The sequence below is a fragment of the Haliaeetus albicilla genome, chromosome 7, assembly GCF_947461875.1.
Source record: "Haliaeetus albicilla chromosome 7, bHalAlb1.1, whole genome shotgun sequence".
NCBI classification, from domain to species: Eukaryota; Metazoa; Chordata; class Aves; order Accipitriformes; family Accipitridae; genus Haliaeetus; species Haliaeetus albicilla.
In genome coordinates this window covers 42,852,842-42,873,901 of record NC_091489.1, presented here as the reverse complement: position 1 = coordinate 42,873,901, position 21,060 = coordinate 42,852,842, and the positions used below count along the sequence as shown (strand labels likewise).

Here is a 21,060-nt window from a genome sequence, read left to right as displayed (position 1 = left end):
CATCTGTAAAGTTGCATTGCTGGGAAATGCCTGGAATTAGCTGGCTCCCTCCTGGGCCAGGGCGTTTCAGTGAATTGCCTGGCGGGACTCTAGCCAATTGTATCAGCTGGAGTAGGTTGATGTGCACAGAGGAGCAAAGGATAGGAAGCAGAAGGCTGTATTTTTGTGCTGTGGTGCAAGGAAAAGACCTAACTTTTCCCTCCATCCAGCGATCTGATACACCTACAGGAATTGCCCTCGTGAGAGGAGACAGCAGGCTGTCTCCCAGTCCCCCACCTAACCAGCTGACCACACAAGAGCAGGCTCTTTTCTTGTGCTGAGAATATTCGTTATGGTCTTCCCAGAAGGCATGTCATTTCTGAAGCAGAGACTCTCCTGTGGTCCAGCTGCTCTGCCGAGTGTTAGCCATGCGATACCCTTTCAGGGATAAATACAGTGTAAGGGCTTCTATTTAGATACCCTCAGTGTTGGAATTTAGCTGCAGACTGGAAGAACACAACGCAAGTGGTTTATGGTATAATTAGGTATGAAAAAAAGAATTTTTTTTCTTTACGTGTTCCTTCTTCTTTTTCTTTTTAACATTTCAACTGCATATTCTGCTTGAGGGTTCTTAAACACACGGGTGCACTGGGACACAGGGAGACACCAGTGTTTCTGGTGATACCATAAACCACAAAAGCCCAGCCACAAAATATTTTTCACCAAGGCCATGTAGGTGGAACTCCTGTGTATGTATACTATGTGTGTATTATAAATGTTTTGTTTTTATCTGAGGTTGCTCAGCTAGTGATCAGGCTCACACTAAGACAGAAAGTGCTAGTGTCTGCAAGAAATCATAGCAATACAGATATTTCAGCAGTGAGGTGCAGTGGAGGACTGGAACTGTGTGACCTTTCTAGAGTTTCCTTCTTTGTGGGAGCTCTTTGAGTCTGGCTTGTATAAATGAATCACAAATTTGAGAGTAGGAAGCCCGAACAGATCATCTTGTCTATTCTTTGCCACATGACTATTTCTGTTGGGTTTTATTTAGCCTTTCTCCCTGCAGCTTACAGTAAAAAGCATTTGTGTGTTAGGCTGGAGGGCACCATGGCTGCGATGCTTCACTGGGGAGGCAGAGGAGAAAGTCTTGAGTTTCCCTCCAGACTCAGGCTGCAGGTCGCTCCCAGCAGCACCACAGTGTTTGTTGGCAATGATACTGGGAACGCAGAGGTATGGCCATGTGGCTAGATAAAAGGAAAGCAGCAGAGGCTGGCAGCAAGGGCATGAGTTGGGGATATGGAGCCTAACCAGGCACCAGGACTGATCTGTGCAGGGCCCCTGAAAGCCAAGTGAATTATCTTTGCGTTTCCCTTTTCTGCAAAGTGAGAGGAAAGATCAGTGGTGCTTATCCATTTGCCATTCAACTGTTTTTTGACCGGACGTTTCCTTTGTTTGCTTTCACCAGCTGTTTTGGGGTTGAATACCATGAAAACCTGAGTCAGAAACCTGTGATTTTTTCCACTTTAAATGCTTCAGATCTAACTGCTGACACCTGAGAAATGCTTAGGGTTTAGCTCTTTGATAGAAAACCTCCGAATTTTGATGTCACAGGAGACCCTGAATTCCTGACAGATGTAAACATGTTCCTCAGGGTGTTGCAAAATTTACAATTAAGATCCATCATCGTGCTAATCACAACAGAGAGACAGACACCTTTTTCCTCCGGGGAAGGGAAGGGCACGTGTGAATGAGCCCACGATCCAGTTCAGTCTATGAACATGATGGTCAGGGAACTCAGTCAGCAAAACTAGTTCTGTTAGCTGAGCCCAAACTCCTAAGTTTTAGGAAAAGGGTTAAAACAAACAAAAATACTTTGAGGGTTTCCTGGACAACTGGAAGATGCACTGGATGGAAGGAGTAATGGAAAGAGGACCTCCATGATCAGCAATATAGCTGGACCTTGCCAGTGATCTGGGAGAATTGGTTTATGATAAGCCATTCTCAGGTCATGTTCAACACAGCAGCCTCAAGCCTCCTCCAAGTTTATTCTAGGAGCCTCAGCAGCTCTTCCAGTCACTGCCTAAATTTAAAAACGCAGCAGAGTGTTACTCTTCAAAAACAAAGCCAAAAAGCGATGCAAGACCCTCTCACCCCCCTTTCTGCTACCTGTAGGTTGTATCAACGCTTAGAGTAGCTGCAGCTAAATCCATGGGGGGTATCCAGGCAGGTAGTGTGTTCCCAGAGACCCACTTGGTCCATTCAAACAAGCCCGGCTCTATTCGAATTTTCAGGTTGTTCTCTTGTTGCATACCTGGAAAAGGGAGAAAGTAGCTGGGGAGGAAGGCAGCAAGACTTTGCAGCTTTAATACTGCAGTTTGATTGTAAATGATTTTTTTTTTCTCTCTACATAGTCAGTTGATTAATAGTAGGTATGAAAGATGAAGTATTTAATGTATGTACTTGGCATATGATATGCCAGGGAAAGTAAACCTCTGGCTTGCAGCTACATGCATTATACTGAATCTAGCCGTGACTGTATTCTGGAGCTGGTTTTTGACTGTTTCCAATGCCAGGGCATCTCATGCCTCTGTCACTATTTCCCTTCCCAGTTTCTGCAGTAAATTATTCTTACTGGGGGTAGCGAGTTCCTTGGTGGTAGCAATTGCTGTGGGAGCATGCAGCAACGAGCAGCTGCAGGAGCATGAGCAGGCAAGGGCACAGGGCATGCGGCGCTGGACGTGTCCATCCATCCCGAACACACATCTGGCTTCTGCAGGAGGGGGCAATAAACCCAACCCTGACTGGCAGCTGGTGTTAGGGCCAGCACATCGCTTGCCTAAGCACTTGTCACACCATGCAATTAGAAAAGGGCTCCTTATGGAGAGTGTTGCGCTAATGTAAAGTATGCTCGCATGGAAATAATGCTCACCCTGAATTACCATTTACTTGGGTCTCCCATGCCAGGGTCCCTTTTATCTGGTTGGCAGTGTTTTTCCCAGAAAGTGAGGAGAATGCAGCCTTTCCTACTTGTTGAGTTCTTACCTTTCAGGATATTGTGTGCTGTCTGTACACACCGTAGGGATGGGGAGCTGTAGATGTAGTCTACAATGGTGTTAGTTTCTAGCAAGGCTTCACCTGCAAGCAAGTTTCAACACTCAGGAATACAGCCAGACAAATGGCATTGTAACAGTAACAGCAGCATGCAGGGTATCTGCCACCCAGCAAGGAGCTAAAGCAGCTTCCCAGCTGCACTGCTTGTGTTTTGGGAAATATGTGTACCCATCATATTTTATTTCAGCGGTGTGTTGGGCATTGTGATTGTGCACAGCTGTGGAACCGGGATATATTTTTCTGTGTGTGTTGCTCCATGTGCATCTAGGTACTTAACCAGTATGCAAAGAAATCACAGCAGCTTTTGCTCCATTTCTGCTTCTCTTAGATTTAGCCAAAAAGCAAACAGTGTGCTGAGAAAAATTGTAGCGAGCTTGAATTTAATTTCATTTCATTTATAAGCCATAAATCAGAATGATTCAACTTAACTCAAACCCAACTTAATTCAATTGGCTCGACTCTTCGCTAGTATAAATTACCATTTCATTACACAGGTGGAAGATCACTGAAAATGAGATAAGAATCAACTCCACTATTAGGGTTATTAATATTCGTGCAATGCCTAAGGGAACCAAATGAGAACAGGAATCTGCTCAGCATTGCACAGACTTGTAGTAAGAAAGAATTATATTTTTGTTGTATTTGAAGAGGCAGGACAAAGAAGTGGGAGCAAGAAGGGGTTATTAACCTTGACTTCGTATGTTTAATGATGGCTGTAATCATGTCAAACTGATCTATAAATCTCTTGAGAGAAGTGGGGTAATTTAGAAGGAGCGGCACATCTAACAGCCCTCCGTCACTGGGAAGCTGCTCATTTGCTTTAGTCATCAGAGGAATTACGGCTCCAGCAATTGTCAAGGTCGAGCCTGTGCCGCTGCAGCAGGGAGCGGTTGCCTGCAGATGGCTGGCATGCCGCAGCCGCGCTGGCAGGTTGATGGCATCTGGGTCACGTATGCAGTTGTGTACTCGGACCCATTTAATGATACCAGCAAAGTGTGCTGTGATTGCTCCCAGATTTGCCTTCTGTTATGTGCATATTGCGAACCCTGAATGCCATGTGGCTGGGAGTCTGAGCATCCTGCTGTTGTACAGTGATTTATTTTTGTTTAAAAAGCAAGTATAATTTTAGCTGCCCTAGTTTGAATGTGACCAACACAAAGTACTCTAAAGGATTTGAATTTAAGAAAATGCTGTGTACTGCTCTCTGAAGCTCATGTCTTTAAGGGGCTGGGCTCCCCTAATCGCAATGCTCAATATGTGCTCTTTGACTACCAAATAATTTTCTGTCTATACACAAACCAACAGGCTTAGAAGTCAGGGACAAGGGGGGGGAGCACACTGGAAATAATTCGGACCGTGTTTTTGCCACATAAACACAAAGCCAGACAGGCTGATAAAAGTACATTGGTGTAGCAAACTGCAGGTCAAAATTTAAGATTGTCAAAGTAAAGGAAAACGCATATTTTGCATTAGGTGACTGTCACACTGCTGCACCAACATTGGTAATAACAGTGTCTTCCAGTGTGGCACATTTATAGGGCGGTAGCGAACGCTCTGCAACCGCACTGCTGATGGCTCTGATTTCATACCATGTCCTAGATTTTGTGCTTGTCTTTTCTTCAGCTGCAGCAGGCTGAAGGGGACAAGGTTTCCTTTGAAAGAGGGGGCTTCCTGGGGAAGGTGAAGAGACTTCGCAAAAGTTCTCGAAATGCCTAAATCCCGTTAGTTCAGGGCACCCGAGTCATTTTTTTCTGCCTAGCACTTTCTCTTTCTCTGGCTGGGTGTGTGGGAGGAAGATAGCAAAGCTTCCTGGGCAAGCTCTTGTCTGCCGAGGACAACTTACCAACGAGCCTAGCCTGCGTACAGCCCAGCACGGTGATTGGCGCATCTTTTTCATAATCCCTGAAACCGCCGCTTCTTTGAGGTAAGCTGTGAGGCATGTTCAGGTTACTACGCATATACCTTCCTGTGAGGGAAAGGTTAGAAGCAGTTGCTGGAATTATTCAATCAGAGAGAGGCAGGGAGCATCATGCCTATTTCTACCCTCTTTCACCACAACGTCTGTACCTTGCAGGCACTGCCTAGACCTGGCTGTCAAGCAGTTTTTCCCCTGTAAAACTGTCAGGAATCTGATAAAATTAAGTTAAGCAGCTGTATCAGTTCAAAATCAGCAGAGAATGTTGCTAATGTTTTTAAAGTTATCTTTAGGACAGATTTCCCCAAAGGGAAATAATTTCTATCCCACAACAAAAGAAACCTCAAATGTTACACTTTTACAGGAGGCTAAAATGTCAGAGCTCTTTAAATGTAATTTAGAAAGAAGGTAGTTGTAAAATCATCCTTTACACAACAATTTTAATACAACAATTTTGACTACAAGATATTGGCATTTTTTGAATAGAAAAAAGACTTTTGGATGAATTTCTGATCAGCTCTAATGCCAACAGAGCCCGAAGTTATAGTCTGTTAGCTATAGTCTGAAACTCAAGCATATTACTGGGTGGCAAACTCCAGTTTATGTCCCAAAAGGCACTCTGAACTGTACCTGTGATGGTGTTACTTTCATTTAGGACCAAGAGCCAGCTGTGCAAAAGATTTTCCTAATGGTAGCGGTAGTTTGCACTGGACACTGACTACTTACATCATGACTACATTTCCAAATGAAAATGCTCTTTGGCGACATTACGTTAACGTAATCTTTCCTGCAATAGTTTCCCAAATATTAGCAAATGTAGTATTTACTCCCTGGCTTGTGTTTCTGCTTCTGACTGCAGCCCTACCATCGCAGAGCTCTGCACTGAGATGCTCTGCCACTTGTAACTGCTCAAAGCAACACTTTTGTGTTAGGAAACCACAGCTTCCATCTAAGCTTTGCCCCAGGCAGTTGCCACTCTCCTTCCTTCATCTAAATGTAGAGCCTGAGAGACCCATGGGAGCCGACTCACCTTTGGCATCAAAACACTGTGACAACCAGTACTTCCCAAAAACAACATCCATCCTTTCCCCATGTCTGCAGACAAACAGGCAGCGTTTCTGAGGCCCTGGCTGGCTGGTTATTCTCAGGGGCTGGAAGAAAAATTACAGGATGTTTGACCTTCATCAAAGTGCAAGGGTTTTTCTGAGATCTGATTTACTAATGGGAGTCAGGACCAGGCACCTCTTGCCTCACCCTAGTGCAAATGTGGGTACAGGAAACTCTTCTGAAGTTGGTAAATTTACGCAGCTATAAAACTGCTAAAGTGAGCAGAGGATGGGGCCCTGCCACCTCATGCTGAGAGCAGGTTTTGGGACAGTGATGTCTTCTCTGCCTGTGGTTGTGTCACTCAAAAGCCTGTAGAGAACTTTAACTTGTTACTTCTGATACAGGCAGTGAAAGGAGACCAGAGGATAACTTGTTGGGGAAAACCCAGTTGCTGGAAACTTGCCACTAAAACCGTGTGTGGTTTATGCGTGTGTGTGTCCCTACCTGCACGTTCTGGCAGATGATAGTGAGTGGCCCCGCGTCCCCGGGTCCTTGGTCTTCCTGCTGTCTTCTTTCCAGAACTCCATCAGTGAAGGCTTGAAGGGACGGGGAAGATGTAGTATTCAGAATTGAGTAGGACCTGCCAAAAATAGAAAGATGTTGGCTTTGGGAATGCTTTGGACTTCATGCACTCTGGCTGTAGTAAGGACATTGCCGTAGTCTTCAGGAACTGATGATCATTACTGTTGTCATGTTATTACATTAGTATTTGTATTTTAGTGCTGCCTAGAGAGCACCTTGCTAGGTGATGTACACACATGAAGAGACAATTCCCATCTCAACAGGCTGTTTCCTTAGAAACAGTTTCACAGAACAACAGTTCCCAAACTTTGGTCTGCGAGGCTCTGTCAGCCCTCAAATATTCTCATGGAAAATGCCAAGACCTTCCTCACAGCCACAGGATGCTCACTAACATCATCTGGGGACCAGCTGCACATTACTTACCGTGGTCTTGTGGACCAAAGTTTGGAAGCTAAAGGCTACAGGGAGTTTTCACTCACCTTTGTAGCATAAGCTATTGCTTCAGCAGAAAGCTGGAGCACAGCCCTGCCTCTCATGCTGGGCAGTTCTCGGGGTTCCTGTGCGCAAAATAGCTCGTATCCCCTGGTAGGGACATGGCATGGTCGGTCTGGGTTGTTGTTTCTACATTTTTCAGTGCTGCCTATTCCATTTCCCGTCTACAGTGGGAATTTATTCTCACCAGTGCTTCTTGTGAAGTGTAGCCAAAGGGATATAATAGATCCCATTCTCCCTCAAGGGGCTTATCTAATGATGGTCCCTCTGAATAAAGCTTTCATGTCCGGACGATCAAGGACTTTGACCAAGACCCTCGGGAGTAAACTCTGACAGGCAGTTACAGAAGCTGCAGTGACCCTCGGCTGATTCGGTTACATTGTGTGGGTTACTTTTGCTTAGTCATTAAAAAAAACCCGTTGTCAGATAATGTTTATGGTCATTTACCTTGACTGAAATAGTTGCTGCTGCTTGCACTTTTCAGTGCCTTAAATATGGCAGAAGTTGCTTCCTGACTAGCACCTAGTTAGGATAAAATCTCAGAGGGGTTTCATAGCTGTTAAAATAACACCAAGCGCCTCTACCATTGGAACAAAAATAGGTCATCTGCATTTTTGTAAAGAACAGATCTGCGAGATCATATGTTTTGCACCAGTTTAAAGAAGGAGAAAATACCCCACTGTTGGTCCTGATGTTGGTCCCTTATCTGGTGGAGTTAGGGTGCAAGGATGAGACTGAGGTACTGGCTTATTCAGTCAGGTGAAGATGCCGTGCAGAGAAGCACTGGCAGGGAAGGGGAGTGGGACGTGGGAACCAGCCGTGCCAGGGACAGCACTGTTGATCCCTGTCCAACAGCGTGAGGCAGCAGCCTTGCGACAGCCACCGTGGACACAGCCCTTGGGCAGCAGATAACCCCTCCAGCCTCCTGCTCTTACTCTTTCAGACCTGACCTTCTAGGTTTACAGATTCTTATAACTGTATTTATTTTAGTCACGGTGAGTTCCCAACAAGGGTTGGGCTTGCTCCAAGGAACCAAATGCTCATTTGCCCAAATGCAGGTAGAGGTCAGGGCAGCAAATACCTCTGAGTTAGGCACGGCATGACTCCGAGGTGCAACAGGGGTGGTGGATCTTGAAGAGGAGTTAACTGTAGGCAGGAGAGCTTTGTGGATGAGCTGGGGGAAATATTACCAGGTGCTATGGTGAGAAATCATGTCTAACCCTCCTCCTCAGAATATATGCATGTGATGTATTGCAGGCAGTACACGCTTCCAGCTGGCAGGGTAAGGCCAACTCTGATCCAAAAGCTGCCTGAGTGCATTAGTGTGTGCCAAGCCCAGGTCAGCTAAGCCCTGAGCAGGGAGCACGAACAGACATTTATCATTGTATTAAGCATTCAGCTTGGAGTGCGGGTGCAGCTATCACAGATACATCCTCACTGGATTTGTTTGGTTGCCCCTCTTCCCTTTACCCCCAGGAGCTGCTGCACAATTTCTGAGACCTTCTTTCTCTCTAAGCTCTTATTAAAAGGCCATGAATGCTTTACCATGTATTTATAGATGCCAGGATTTGCTACGAATGATGATGAGGCAAAGGCATGCTATCTTGCTGCGTCTGGAGGAGAGCCACTAGCCTGTCTTCAAGTGGTATCTCCTTGTTGTTGCTGGAAAACAGAAACTGCTGAAGCTATTTCAGCTTAGTCATCTTCTAAGCATAGGTCATTGTTTGGAAGCTTTTCCCAAAGGCTTGTGGTTCCTCTGCTTGGCAAACAGTGACTGAAGGCAGACAACAACATCTACTGTCTTCTGGATGATGCCTTGCCTTCGCTGCTCTGTCAGTGATACTGCCGTGTCCCTGGAGGCAATGTCTTCCCAGTCAGGAAAGGCCCCTTCAAGAACGGAGATGCTTGCAGCAGAGGATGGAGGAAGGGTCTCTGTGTCATGGCACACGAGTGCTGGTCCTCAGCTCTGTGCAGGAAAGACTCCTCTGCCACATCACTCATCACTATCTAGAGGAGAGGGATCCCTGGGGAAAATGAACCAGCCATTGTTGCAGAATGGGAGGAAGAGTGGAAAAAACCCTACTTAGGCCCAAATATAGCTTGAAAAATTAGGGCTGTTTTTCCTCCCCCTGGTACTTGTGCCAAGCCTGATTTCTCAGGCTTATTAAAGGGGCAAGGAGTAGCTTTGGCATCTCACGAGGAGCTGAAATAGACTGCGGTGTACTATCTACAGCACTCTATCCATTTGGGGGCAGAGGAGGTGACTATTTCTGGCTTTGCTGGTAACAGAAAAGCAGTGCAGGGAACCATTAGAAGTTTTAGCTTTTGGGCGGTGCTGGGTCCACAGATACAAAGATAGCACACTTACTTCTGCTGTATGGCTTTACATGCATAGGCGGAGAGCCCCATGGTCTTGAATGCTCGGTTTTTGTGGCTTCTGTGGGGCAAGTAAATTCTTGTACCTTTGCTGGGCTTCCCACTTCCTCTGGGCTCCGTGTGCTGAGGGTGAAGAGTTTCTTGTTTTGGCTTGGTAGCCCACTAATTTTCAGGCACGAAAGGCAACTTAGAAAATACCCTGCAAACAGTTTGCTGGGGAGCTTTTAAGGTGGATATACATATACATATCTTTAATACTGGATCTGCAGTTTGGATTCATGCCAAGTAGTTTCAGCTCAGCAGTAGCTTCTGCTGCTATCAGGAGAGGATTTCCACCTTGATACCATACAGGGGGAAAAGCATTTTGTTTTTAACATACCTACGGCCAGGTCCTCTCCTAGGCTCAGTCAGAACAGATCTCCTGACATTGATACAAACACAACCGGTTCCTCTCCTAAGGAGAATCCAGCGCTTGTTTCAGAAAGGTTATTTTTTACTCACATACCCTTACTGAGGATATGGCAAGAATGGGTTACACAGACTTAGGATCTGGGTTGCATTGTGTGGGATGCTGAAGTAATTTGTCTTCAATTATTTTCCAACCTATAGCACTGATCAGAGATCGAATGTTTCTCCTCATTGTTACCAGCAGGTCCAGTCCTTGGAATGAGAAGAAATCATGCAGGGATGTGCCACAGCCAGCAAAGAAATGTAGTTTAGGTGTACAGAAAATCCTTGGGGTTTGCAGAATAGAAGTGATACCATTCCTATTTTTAGTAGACAGGGAGAGGATTCAGACCTGGAGTCTCTCAAGACACAACCTGGTTTCATGGGCAGTAACTCTGCCTTGAAGGCAAAGTCTCTTATCCCCTATTAAATAGATCACCAAGCTTGTCTTCTTAGTGTGGCAGCCTGTCGGTCTGCAGCTGAGGTACAGACCTTACTACGGGGCAGGGACATCTTTTTGTTGTACATTTGTACAGTGCTAGCCAGGAAGGTCTGTGTGCCGGGCAGAGCTCTTGTGGCACTATTTGGATATCAGCCATAAAACCCGTGTCCTGCAAAGGCCACAGTTCAGGTTCTGCCTTACTTGAGCAGTGCAACAGGGAAACCTTTTTCAGGTGAAATGTGCAGGAACTAGCAATCTCATTTTGCTGTATTAAAGATTTGATCAAATATCCCAGAATAGCATTTGCCTGTCATATCTCTTGCGTGGTATAAGCAGGGTGCTGCAGCCCAGAGTGAGCTGTATTTTCGTGATGATCTCAATAATGCATGATTTTCTCTTGAAGAATGCAGTCTCTTGTGACTAGGAGGGAAAGTTAAGCTCCATGGCTGTTATTTCTTTCTTTTTCACCCTCTGCAGGGATGAAACAGGCTGTGTACACAAAGGCAGCACAAACCAGCCCCCAGGATCACAGCATCGCTTGCCAACAGCAATGTCGGTCCCAACACCATGAGTTGGGTCCCATCTCCTGCACCGCGGCAGTTCTCCTGCAGTCCCGGTGAGTACTGCCATGCTTAAAGATATCTGTGTGCCGTTCTTCTCCTACCACAAGGATCCTACCATGAATACTGTGGCCTAGATGGCAGTGGGGCTTAGGTTGTCCTTAGCTCGCTGTATTGTTTTGACCACATGACATTCCATAACCTAATATTCCCTGCGGGAAGCCGTTGTGTAAAATGAGACTGTTTCCGGGTATGTAATAATGTTTTTGATAAATGCTCCATATTGCGTGCTCCAATTCATGATTTATAGTCTTTAGCAGTGGTCAGGGAAGGGGCATTTCCTTTCTTTGCTTGCCTGGAGGCAGAGGTGCTGCACTTACAAAACATTTGGCTTTCCTTTTAGTTGCTGCTGCAATAATAATTCTTTCCCATGCTACTCCCTAGGCCTGAAAACTTCCAGGCACTGTAAGGAAAAAAAGCAGAATCCACTAGAGCAGGCTGCTGCAGTGTATGTGGAACTGAGACCATTTTGGTTGGCAGATTTTAGGGGAAGAAAGGATGGTCTTCCTGGATTGCAGATTGGAGGGTCTGGATTAAGTCCTGTCTTAATACAAACACTCTGATTGACTTTGCCCGTGTGTCATGATTTTAATTTCTTTAAGCCCTGGTTCCTCGAGGTCTTTTCTTTCCTCATAATGAAAGATGAGTTGGAGTTTGATAGTGACAGACTCAGTATAGATAGGTTTGTTCTGTTTGGCTAACATATGGATGAAAGCCCTTTATTAGTGGTGTTCATTTCTCAGAGGGCAGGCAAGAAAAGAATAGATGGTTGTGATGAGGGGGTAAATGAATGATCTCTTGCTATGCTTGTCTCTGCTTGATGGACTTCTGGGTTGTGGAGGACTCAGGACTAAGCCAGGGCTGGTTTACAGAAGGGCAGTGGTTGGTGGCAGTCACATCTGGAAGCCAGCCTGCAAGCTATGATTGCCCTGTGCCTGCTCTCCGTCTGTCATTCATCATGTTGCATGTGTTGTTAAGCCTGAAAAGTCACAGGCAAAGAAGAAGACTGCTTGCCCTTTTTGTTTCCTGCATTTTGCTTGATTTGAGGAGTTGTTGGATCAGTTTCTATCAAGTGCCAAGTTAGGTCAGTTCCTCTGGCTGTCCTGTGCTGACATGGGTGACCGAATGCTTTCCCTTTCTGCTCAGACTCTCTCCCCACAGGTCATGTTTGCCCACTGAAATTTGAAATACTAGCTGTCTGTGTTGTGTTCTGTATCTCCATCCCTTCCCTTTGTAACTAACCTGCTCGCTGGTGTCACCGTAACCAAACTTCTGTACCTGCACAGTGCTTAGCAGAGGGGCAGCAGGCAGGAATATGCCTCTCCCCTCTCCTTGTTGTCTTGTGCTCTTATAAACTACTCTAGATTTGTCAAAGGTGTTTGGGTGCTTAGAGATGCAGGCAGCCTTGCAAGAGTGCCCAGACCCACTCCTCAAGCACTAGATTTTATCGCTGTTTAACTAATTCCCATCAAAATCAAGAGGCATAAGGCATAACCTTATTCAAAAGGCAAGGTCTGCATTCTCACTGAAGCCAATGGCAGGCAGGCAACTAACCGCTTCTGAAAATCTTGCTAAGTATCTTAAGGAACGTTGCTGATCCCAAGTCCTTTTTCTCAGGGAATTACATGCAGAAAATCTCGCTTCCCAAATTAATGCTCAAATTTAAACCTTCCTGATCCTAGTCCCACCACCAAGGTGTCTACACAGCAGTGGCTCTACAGCAGCCATCTGCTCTGGCTCCATTCACCAGCAGCAGTGATCCTATGAGTAATAGTTGCTGTAACATCTTAGCTAAATAAATCACATCGTCCTCTAATCCCATGCACAGGGTTAGCATCTGCTCTTCCTTTGCTTATGAGATGGGGCTTTGTGTACCAGTACACTTCCCCCAAGTGACCTTCTCAGCAGCCCTGGGAGACTCTTCACTTACCCAGGTGAAATCACAGCTGCTGAGCCCCCTTTTTACAGTGATGGAAACTGGACTGAGTAGCTTTACCTACCCATGAAACACCCAGGTCCCACATTCATCCGCCTTCGTGATGTAATTTTCAGGCAGTAGCCCAGAACAGCCAGTTGCAAGGGAAATGCCATAAATCCAGCCCTCACTTGTACTGGTTTGTTCCACCGGGGACATGAAAATAAAATCTCCTGGGACCAGCTCCAGTTCATCATCATTCTGGGGGGTGTAAGGATAGATTACTTGCAGAGTCTGGGGGAGAAAGAGAAGCACAAATGAATGAAAGGATTGTTAATGGAAGGGAACCTTTAGCAGAGTGAGGCAGGAGCACTCCCATAATAGACCTTTAACCTTAGAAAGGTGTGAACAGCTCTCCTTGTAATGCATCACTTTGTGCTTTATCCAGGAAAGCTTTACCTTCAGGGAATGCCCGCCGCTTCCCACTCTTTGCTGTTGGAAAGCTTTTCTAGGTATTTACTCCTTCTTCCCTCTTTGATTCCAGTCGTGTCTTTGATAACCAGGAGGGAAAGTGGGGGGGATGATTTTTTAGAGCAAGCAAAAGCATGACCGTGCGCTTAAATCTAAGCGTCCTGTTAAAAACAGAACTGAATTCTTATTGGGACCTGGAATTTACACAGTTCTAGTAGTTAGTGACCATTTTTGGTTAACCTCCTCATGGTTGATCTGAAAGAGCAGTTCTTGTTGCTGTTGCTTTTGCTTTTGAAGACAAGGCAGAGACACTGTCAGGGGGCTAACAGGTTTGACTCTGTGACTCCCTGCTCTCAAAATTGTTCATGAGAACGCACAGCAAAAAGCACAAGTGGTGAGCAATACCGGGATGTGGCCACATTGTTTTCTTTGTATTTCCTAACATGAACAGGATTAAGTTAAAAGGTGGGGGAAAGATCAGTGAGTGTAATTCTGTAATCTTCTCTTTGCTGGAGCGTGGGGAATCCACACATATTAAATGTCTATCAGTAACCTTCCTTGGAAATGGCTGCAGCAGTCCTCCATTTAAAAGGAGAACAAAAGTGTTATTGTCCCTGGCCGAGCCTAACTTCTGCAGTGGCATCATGCAAAAAAACCCCATAATCTGCTGAGCAGCTCTGATCTCCTGATGGTGTCAGCCCGTTTGCTCCCTAATCCTCCTGGACGATTTGTGATATCTTCAAAGGAAGATGGAAGCTAGCCACTGCCACCTGATACCACAAGGCCAAAACTTTCACACATGGCTGCCTGAAGTTAGATATGCAAAGACGTGAGCTGGTTTTCATCAGCAGCTCCCTTTGCAACCGGTGATAGTGTTGACTGCTTGCAGCTTCTAAAGGACAAGATGACCCTCTGGAAAGGAAAGGAGGCTGTCACGCATGGGAAGCATGGCCTGGGCTGGGTCAGAGTGCTGTGCACGAGAGACTTCAGCTCTCCAGAAGCTTTGGCATCTGTTTACTCTGTGGTGTATGGATAGTGGTTAGGTTAAGACACTGGCCTGGTTCTTGAGAGATCAGACCAGCTGGCGTTGAGCTAACAGGAGGGTCATTGTTAGAATTCATTAATCCAGGAGGACGTTGTCACCGCAAGAAGCAAGAAATGAAGTGGGTGAAATATCAAGTCTGGACAGTATGAGTAAAAAGCAAAAAAAGGCAAGATGGTCTGCTGGTTAAGATGACTGGTGGGATGTGGGAGATCTATGTTCTGGGTGTCCTTTCGGGACCTGAGGCAAATTCCTTGATGTCTGTATAGTCTGCGCTGCGTATCCATACAGCTCTCAGCAGGGCACACAGGAGTCCTCATTCAACCGGCAGTTTGTGAGCACTCTTGAGCTGCAAATGCAGCTAAAAGAGCCTGCACCTCAGCTAAGTAAGTCCTCTGTTTTTTTATTTTTTTTATTTGGACTGAAACAAGCTCCAAAAATTTACCTCATGGTTAACGAAGCGTATGTCTCGGGAGAATATCGCGGCAACCCAGTCGCAGCCCAGCTTGACATCGATGTTCTGCGCTAACTTCTCCAGCGTGGGCAGGTGGCTGGTCTGGAAGTGATAGGCCAGCGTCACGTGGAGCTGCTTCTTGTGGGGCTCCACGTGAACATCTGTAACGAGAAAATGTCAGTTAACAACAAGGGACTGCCGAGATTAGCAGCTTTTTGAAGGTGTAAGAGTGTCTATCGCCTCTGAACAGGAGCTGGGAGCCAAACTTTTAAAGATAGCTCAAGTGGAACAAATTGTAGGCCAGTTTCTGAAAAGGCTTTGGGGAAGTCAAGCATGAGTTCCTTATGTATGTTGGACCCTGGATCAAATTATTAGAGATTTGTGGTCTGATTCAGTCCTGAGTCACACCAGGGTGGTAGACAAGGCATCCTTGCCAAACTGCCAAAATTCATTTGCATCCAGAAAAAAACAGGTTTCTGGATGGTGTGATAACAATTACTGTAATTTTGAACCCGCTGGGTCTTCTGCCAAAAAAGACACTTTTCTAGGTAAGGGGTAGCCTTTCTTTCATTAGCAGCTGAGGATAGCTCCAAAATAAGCAAGCTAAAAATCATAATTTTTACTCTCCCTCCTTTGTTCTATCTCCTATGGTGGCAATTACAAATCTCTGGAATTTACAGGTTCATGCAAGTTGATTACATCTTTTCCCTGGACGTTAGTCAGATTACCAGTTTGCCCACTGAGGGTGAGGTATTCCAAAATTGTGGAAACAGACATTGATACGATAATGATTCAAAATGATCCTGCAGAAAAAGAACCTGTATTAGGAAGAGATTCCAGGAAGCAGAAAGGTGAAAGTATGTGCAATATTGGGACTCTTCCAGTAGATGTGGAAATCATAGGATACACTGTTTGCATGTAATTTATTCTTGCTTATTCAACCAAAACCTGCAATTAAATTTGACTGATTATTCAAGTCAAAATTGCAGCTATTCAGAGACTTGGCTCCAAGTGCCAGCCAGGGGTAGCTTTGCAAGCTCATCCATCTTTTTTTGATCAGCAAGAAGAAATATGCTCTGGATCTCTGAAAAAGCCCCAGAGACTTTAATGTGATAACCTGACCAAGCTGTGGACTGCAATGCAGCAATCGGCTTCCCCTAAGAAAGAACCAATTTGGTCTGAACTGGAGCAGTCGCAGGGGCAGAAGCTTGCTGGAAGCCGTTGATGCTTCCTTTTTCTGAGTCAGTGTTTTTGGGGTAAGAATTGCCCCTTCTGACTGTGTCGGTTTGGAGGGTATGTCTGTCTGTGCTGTGTACCACTCTCATGCAGCTGCAGCAGTCCTTGGACCTGCCTAATGTCTCTGTGCCTATCGCTGCCTTCCAAAACATGCATTTGTAAAGATAACAGCTGTTTCCTCCCTCTTCTAAAGGGAAGAAAAGTTCTAGGTCCCCGTCAGGTGAAAGCAATGCGTTTCAGAGATGTGATGAACCTATGACATGTCTGTATCTCTTCCTCTGAAGCAGGGGCAGAGACTTGTATATGTTCTGCACAATGTTATGGGGTGCCCGTCTAACATGGAAACACCTCAGGGACTTGGAATTTGCCATATCTCGATGCACTTGGGCTCCAGGATAAGCCTGTGATAATGAAGGACTAAACCGGTTGTGTTGTGACTAGTCCAGGCTGAGCACCAGAGCAACGGAGGGTGGGAGGATTAGTCAGGGAGCTATTATAGTGCTCCGATGCTGTTCTGACTTCCAAGTTTGGAGGTAACCGGAGGGCAACCGGAGAGCCCGTTCAGCAGCAGAGACTGTCGGAGCACGGGGTGCTCTGGTTATCTCCCCCCTCCCAGCTCCTGACGGGTTCTCCCCTTCAGAAGCAGTAGAGGGCCAGGCAATGGAGCCAGACGTGTTGGTACTGAGATTTGAAAAGCTTCCCTTCTAGGTTGCCAGGGGTCTTCTCACAGAACCCTGTTTCCATCTCAGAAATGCAGCGAAAAACCGAACACAGCCTTTACATGGCTCAGGAAAGTTTTGTGGCAGCGGCTCGAGGTAGCGAGTGGAGCAGGAAATGCTCAGCCTTGCAGACAGAGCATCTATCTGAAAGGTTAAGGAACCACCAAATGTCAACTTCCCTTTCAGAAGATAACACTTGAGACTAAGTGTGAGGTGATCTTTCAACTGAAAAAGCACTGAAACCCAAAGCACCCGGTAGGGTGTTCCTCTTGGGCTCTTAGCCTTCAGGCCACTTTTAAAAATCAGGTATTGGCTTCCTGAGCTTCATTTCTTCATGCCATCAAAACTTTGGTTTCTGAAAATGTCTAAGCCTTGACCAAGCCGTGAGCTCTTTGTAGCTGCCAGCATAGTCACTCACCTGCTTTAGAAGCAGCCTCTGCAGCAAAGTCTGCAGCAAACTTCTTGAGCACCTCAGCACTTTCTTCCTTGACAAAAAGCCCAATGAAGTTTGAGGACGTGTAGAGCTCCAAAGGCAGAGGGGCAGGGAATTTGCATTTCCACCGCATCACAGTGGCCTGCAGAGCTTCAGTGAGAGCATCGACCTTGCTGTCCTCACACTGCCAAAGGAAACGGGACAAGCATTTCTTAGGTGGAGAATCGTTCCTTACGCCTGTGCTTAGCTCTGTAGTGCACTCAGTAGAGAAAGGAAAGGCTTGGGTGGGCGTGACTGGTCTACTTTTGCTATAAGCACAGGCTCGTAGAAAAAAGGCATGTTTAGAAATCATCTGCCCCTCCCTTTTCGTCAAAGCAGGATGAGCTATCCCCAGGTAACCTTCCTAACCTTTCCCCGCCATCCCCCCCCCCCCCCGTCTATTCTCATGGTAACAATCACTTGCGATTATGAGAACTTGGTCTTCTGCCGGTGCTCTGCCCTGAAAACAACCCACTTAAAAACCAGTTACCTCCTCAACAAGCCCAGGCATCAGGCGGTTCTGGTAAAACCCCCCCAGCTCCTGAGCACAAACCCTTCTGCAGCGACTGAATGAAGCAAGTAACGTCTCCAGTCTGAGCCTGGCAAGGGCTGCTCATGAATGCATGCATAGAGGCAACGGAAAGAGGAGCTCTGGTTTACCATGAAGAACTGGCAAAGGGTAATATGTGGGAAAATGTTATGAGCTTTGTTCTTCCCACAGATCTGCTTTGACTGCTGCCAGAACTCGGACAGCTTCTGAGCCAGGGGGCCGGTGGGGCGCAGGTAGAGGACGTACTCCCGGGGCAGGGTGTCATCGAGGAATGGGTCACCCACGTGGGAGAACAGCCTGAGAGGGAGAAAGAACTGTTAGGCTGGCAGATAAAGACACATATTTTTTCAGCAAAGTCAGCTTCCCCTGTCCTCACTCCCTTTATGGAAAAAATCAGCTCCAGCAGGTCAGGCAGAGAGGTGCACTGTCTCACTTGCAGCCCATTACCACTACTAAGTAATACAGAAAATTGAGTTTTAGTTTCAGACTGAGGCTCTGAAGATCTGGCCCGGGTCACTGCTTCTGCCTTTCTGCCTTTCGGTGTACAAAATGCAGGGAGGAGAGCACTAAACCTCTTTGAAAAGGCTGCTGTCAGTTTTCTGTCTAGGTGCTAGGGTGGAGAGGGTAGTGGTTCCTTTCTCTCACCTTTTTTTGCTATTACTCGAGATCACAAACTCTCTCAGACAAGGCTTGTTTCTGGATTGCTTATTTACAGCACTTAAATAATGGGTCAATAATTTTGCTAGTGTTTTTCAGATAACACCCCTGTTTAAACATGTCACATTCTAACGGCTGAAATCTTAGACGTTAAATTCACTCATTTCTTTTACTCTTTTTAACATTTACTACTTCATACCAACCAGTCGCATGCTGCTTGAACGCTTCTTCCACCTGTTGATGCCAGTGCTTTTTGTCTGAAGAGAGAACAAAATAAAAAGAATATTTCAGTGATGCTGGATTATATGGCTATAGCCACATCTATTGCTTGGACCTTGGGTCCTTGCTGGGGAAGGGCTGAAACGGTGTGTTTAGAAACCTGTGGAATACGCTTTTCAGGCTGATTCTCTCAGCCCTGGGTCTTTCTTTCAGATGTGCTGCCTGTCAAATCACTGTACACAGTTTGAGGGGCAAAGTCATGCAACCTGTTTAAAGTACAAGATATGGACCTCTGGGTTTTCCCTGCTTGGCCTGGTGCTTTTCTGGATAGTGAGGCATGGGCTATTGGCATTTAATGATCTCTTTGCCAGTCATTTGCTCAGCATGAAAATCAAAGGTTTGGGTCTGGAAGTGCAGACATTGCAATAGCACTGAAGACAAAAAAATTCAGCTGCCACCAGGGGGCAAAACCCAGAGGTTTTTCTGGTCAGAATAACCTGCCAAAATTTGCTAGCTCCCTTCAGTCCCTGCTACGCTGAAAGTGCTCTTTTGCTTATTTCCCTTCAGGATGCCTATAAATCCCTTTTTGCTCCAGCTAGGAAGATTCAAGTCTTCTGTTCAGCAAGTTTTCCAGTTGCAGAACAAACCAGCGCAGTGCTGTTTAACATGTAGACATGTGTTTTCCAAATGCTTGACATCAGCATTGAAATGCAGCTGTGGATCAGCTCAGCTTTGTAACACTAGAGACTGCCAAAATGAGGAATTCACCCAGAATCCAAATGGCATAAATATTTAGCAAGAATTATGAATGAAGAAAAGGATAGAAACATTAGGGTGGTGGGGCAGAAGTCAGGCGTTGGGTGTCAGGAGGCAAATTCCCCATGAAGATTTCAGAGCTTCCTACTTAAGGGAAGAAGGGCAGTATTGCTCTCAAACAAGTGCTACAGGTATAGTAGGAAGGAGCCCAAAATGAGCGGGATGCTGGTTTAATCTGATTAACCAGCACACACTCGTGCAAAATGGTGTGGCTGGAGGAAGGTCAGAAGAGCAAGAAGCCTTCGCTGAAGGTGAGAGTAGGGTCTCCAGGCAGCTGTCCCCTGAAGCCAGGGAAGGGGAAGGGATCCTACCGATGGGCACTGCCAGAAGAGGATCTACATCTTACAGACCCATCACGCTGCACTGGTAGACAGAGGTGTCTTTCCCAGCGTTAGACAACAGGGAATGCATTCAGGCACCAGCACGGCTCCTGCCGAAGGTAAAGCCCCACTGGCTGCCATTTGGTGTGTGAAGCATGAGCAGGTGTACAGCCCAGGGACCGAGAAAAGGTTGTATTCTGTTGTTGTTAATGCGGCCAAAGCAGCTGCCTCCCTTTTGCTCTGTGCGTTGTAGGCTGTGTCTCAGAGCTGCCTGCTGTTAGTGACAGAAAATCTGACTGAGGACAGGAAAACTTCTAGTTTACAGCGGCCGGCCTTGAGCCGTAACCTAATCTTACTAAATATGGTATGTTACAGCTTGATAGTAGTGCAAAAGACTTGCTGACATCTTTAAGCTAGAGGGAATGTGCCTGACCAAAGGGACAAGATCAATGTACTATGAACCCTGTGTTATCTGCTGCGAGTAGATGCTGCTGGTTGGTTACAGGAAGCGGGTCCAAGTGAGGGAAAAGGGTCGTGACTCCAGGGTCCAACCCGTGGCTCTAGGATTAGAACAGCTGGGACCATCCAGCATTTCTTGTTTCTGCCCATAGTGCTGGGTAGGACGTTTACTGTGCTTCTGTTGCCCTTTCTGTCTGCAGTGATGACTTTCAAAAGCACTCTGATAACCATGCGGGAATATGCAACATTACCCACCAGCTCGTAGACATGTGTTGTTGACTCAGCTGTGTTTCAGCTCTGCCCTTGGCTTCCCCACCCATTGAATATACATATTTTTGTTCATTTTGAGAGTAAGAGGAAGGCAGAAAGATAATGCTGCAAAAAAGGGCTGTGTTGCAAATCTGTGATTATGAAAATACTTCCTCCTGAAGCATTTTGCTGCCCTTATCTGCCAGCATTCATTTGAGATCAGCAGAGTGCTGGTCCAAGCACCTGCCTTCTGGAAGGATGCATCTTGCGGGGTCAACATCATAGTTTGGTCTGTTCTGTCTTGCTGACCTTTCCCTAGTCTGGCTCAAATGCACTATGCAAAACAGCTACTGCTTTGCTTTGAAAAGTAGTTCAGATGAGAGAAAAGAGCAAAAAGCCCTCCCCTTGCACAGGCCGGGAACCTTTCAGGGAGGCTGCTCTTTGAGCAGAGCAATGTGCAGCTGCCTCAG

The 21,060-nt window shown here is 46.1% G+C and overlaps 1 protein-coding gene across 3 annotated transcripts in view; it reads right to left on the bottom strand.

The window, feature by feature from the left end:
* Window positions 1–21,060, bottom strand: part of UBASH3B (ubiquitin associated and SH3 domain containing B) — a 75,204-nt gene that overhangs the window by 7,733 nt on the left and 46,411 nt on the right. For 2 of the 3 annotated variants that reach the window (XR_011325555.1, XM_069788083.1), the window contains exons 2-11: window positions 18,731–18,784; window positions 17,981–18,167; window positions 17,267–17,465; window positions 14,885–15,054; window positions 13,012–13,220; window positions 6,557–6,692; window positions 6,036–6,156; window positions 4,934–5,056; window positions 3,022–3,114; window positions 2,146–2,290 (exon numbers count right to left, since the gene is read on the bottom strand). Coding sequence is in view for 2 of the 3 variants with exons in the window: in XM_069788083.1 (XP_069644184.1) it covers window positions 2,146–2,290; window positions 3,022–3,114; window positions 4,934–5,056; window positions 6,036–6,156; window positions 6,557–6,692; window positions 13,012–13,220; window positions 14,885–15,054; window positions 17,267–17,465; window positions 17,981–18,167; window positions 18,731–18,784 (1,437 nt within the window). In the remaining variant the exon portion in view is untranslated. Of the gene's footprint in view, window positions 1–2,145; window positions 2,291–3,021; window positions 3,115–4,933; window positions 5,057–6,035; window positions 6,157–6,556; window positions 6,693–13,011; window positions 13,221–14,884; window positions 15,055–17,266; window positions 17,466–17,980; window positions 18,168–18,726; window positions 18,785–21,060 lie in introns of all 3 variants that reach the window. The other variant, XM_069788084.1, reaches the window with a different exon arrangement.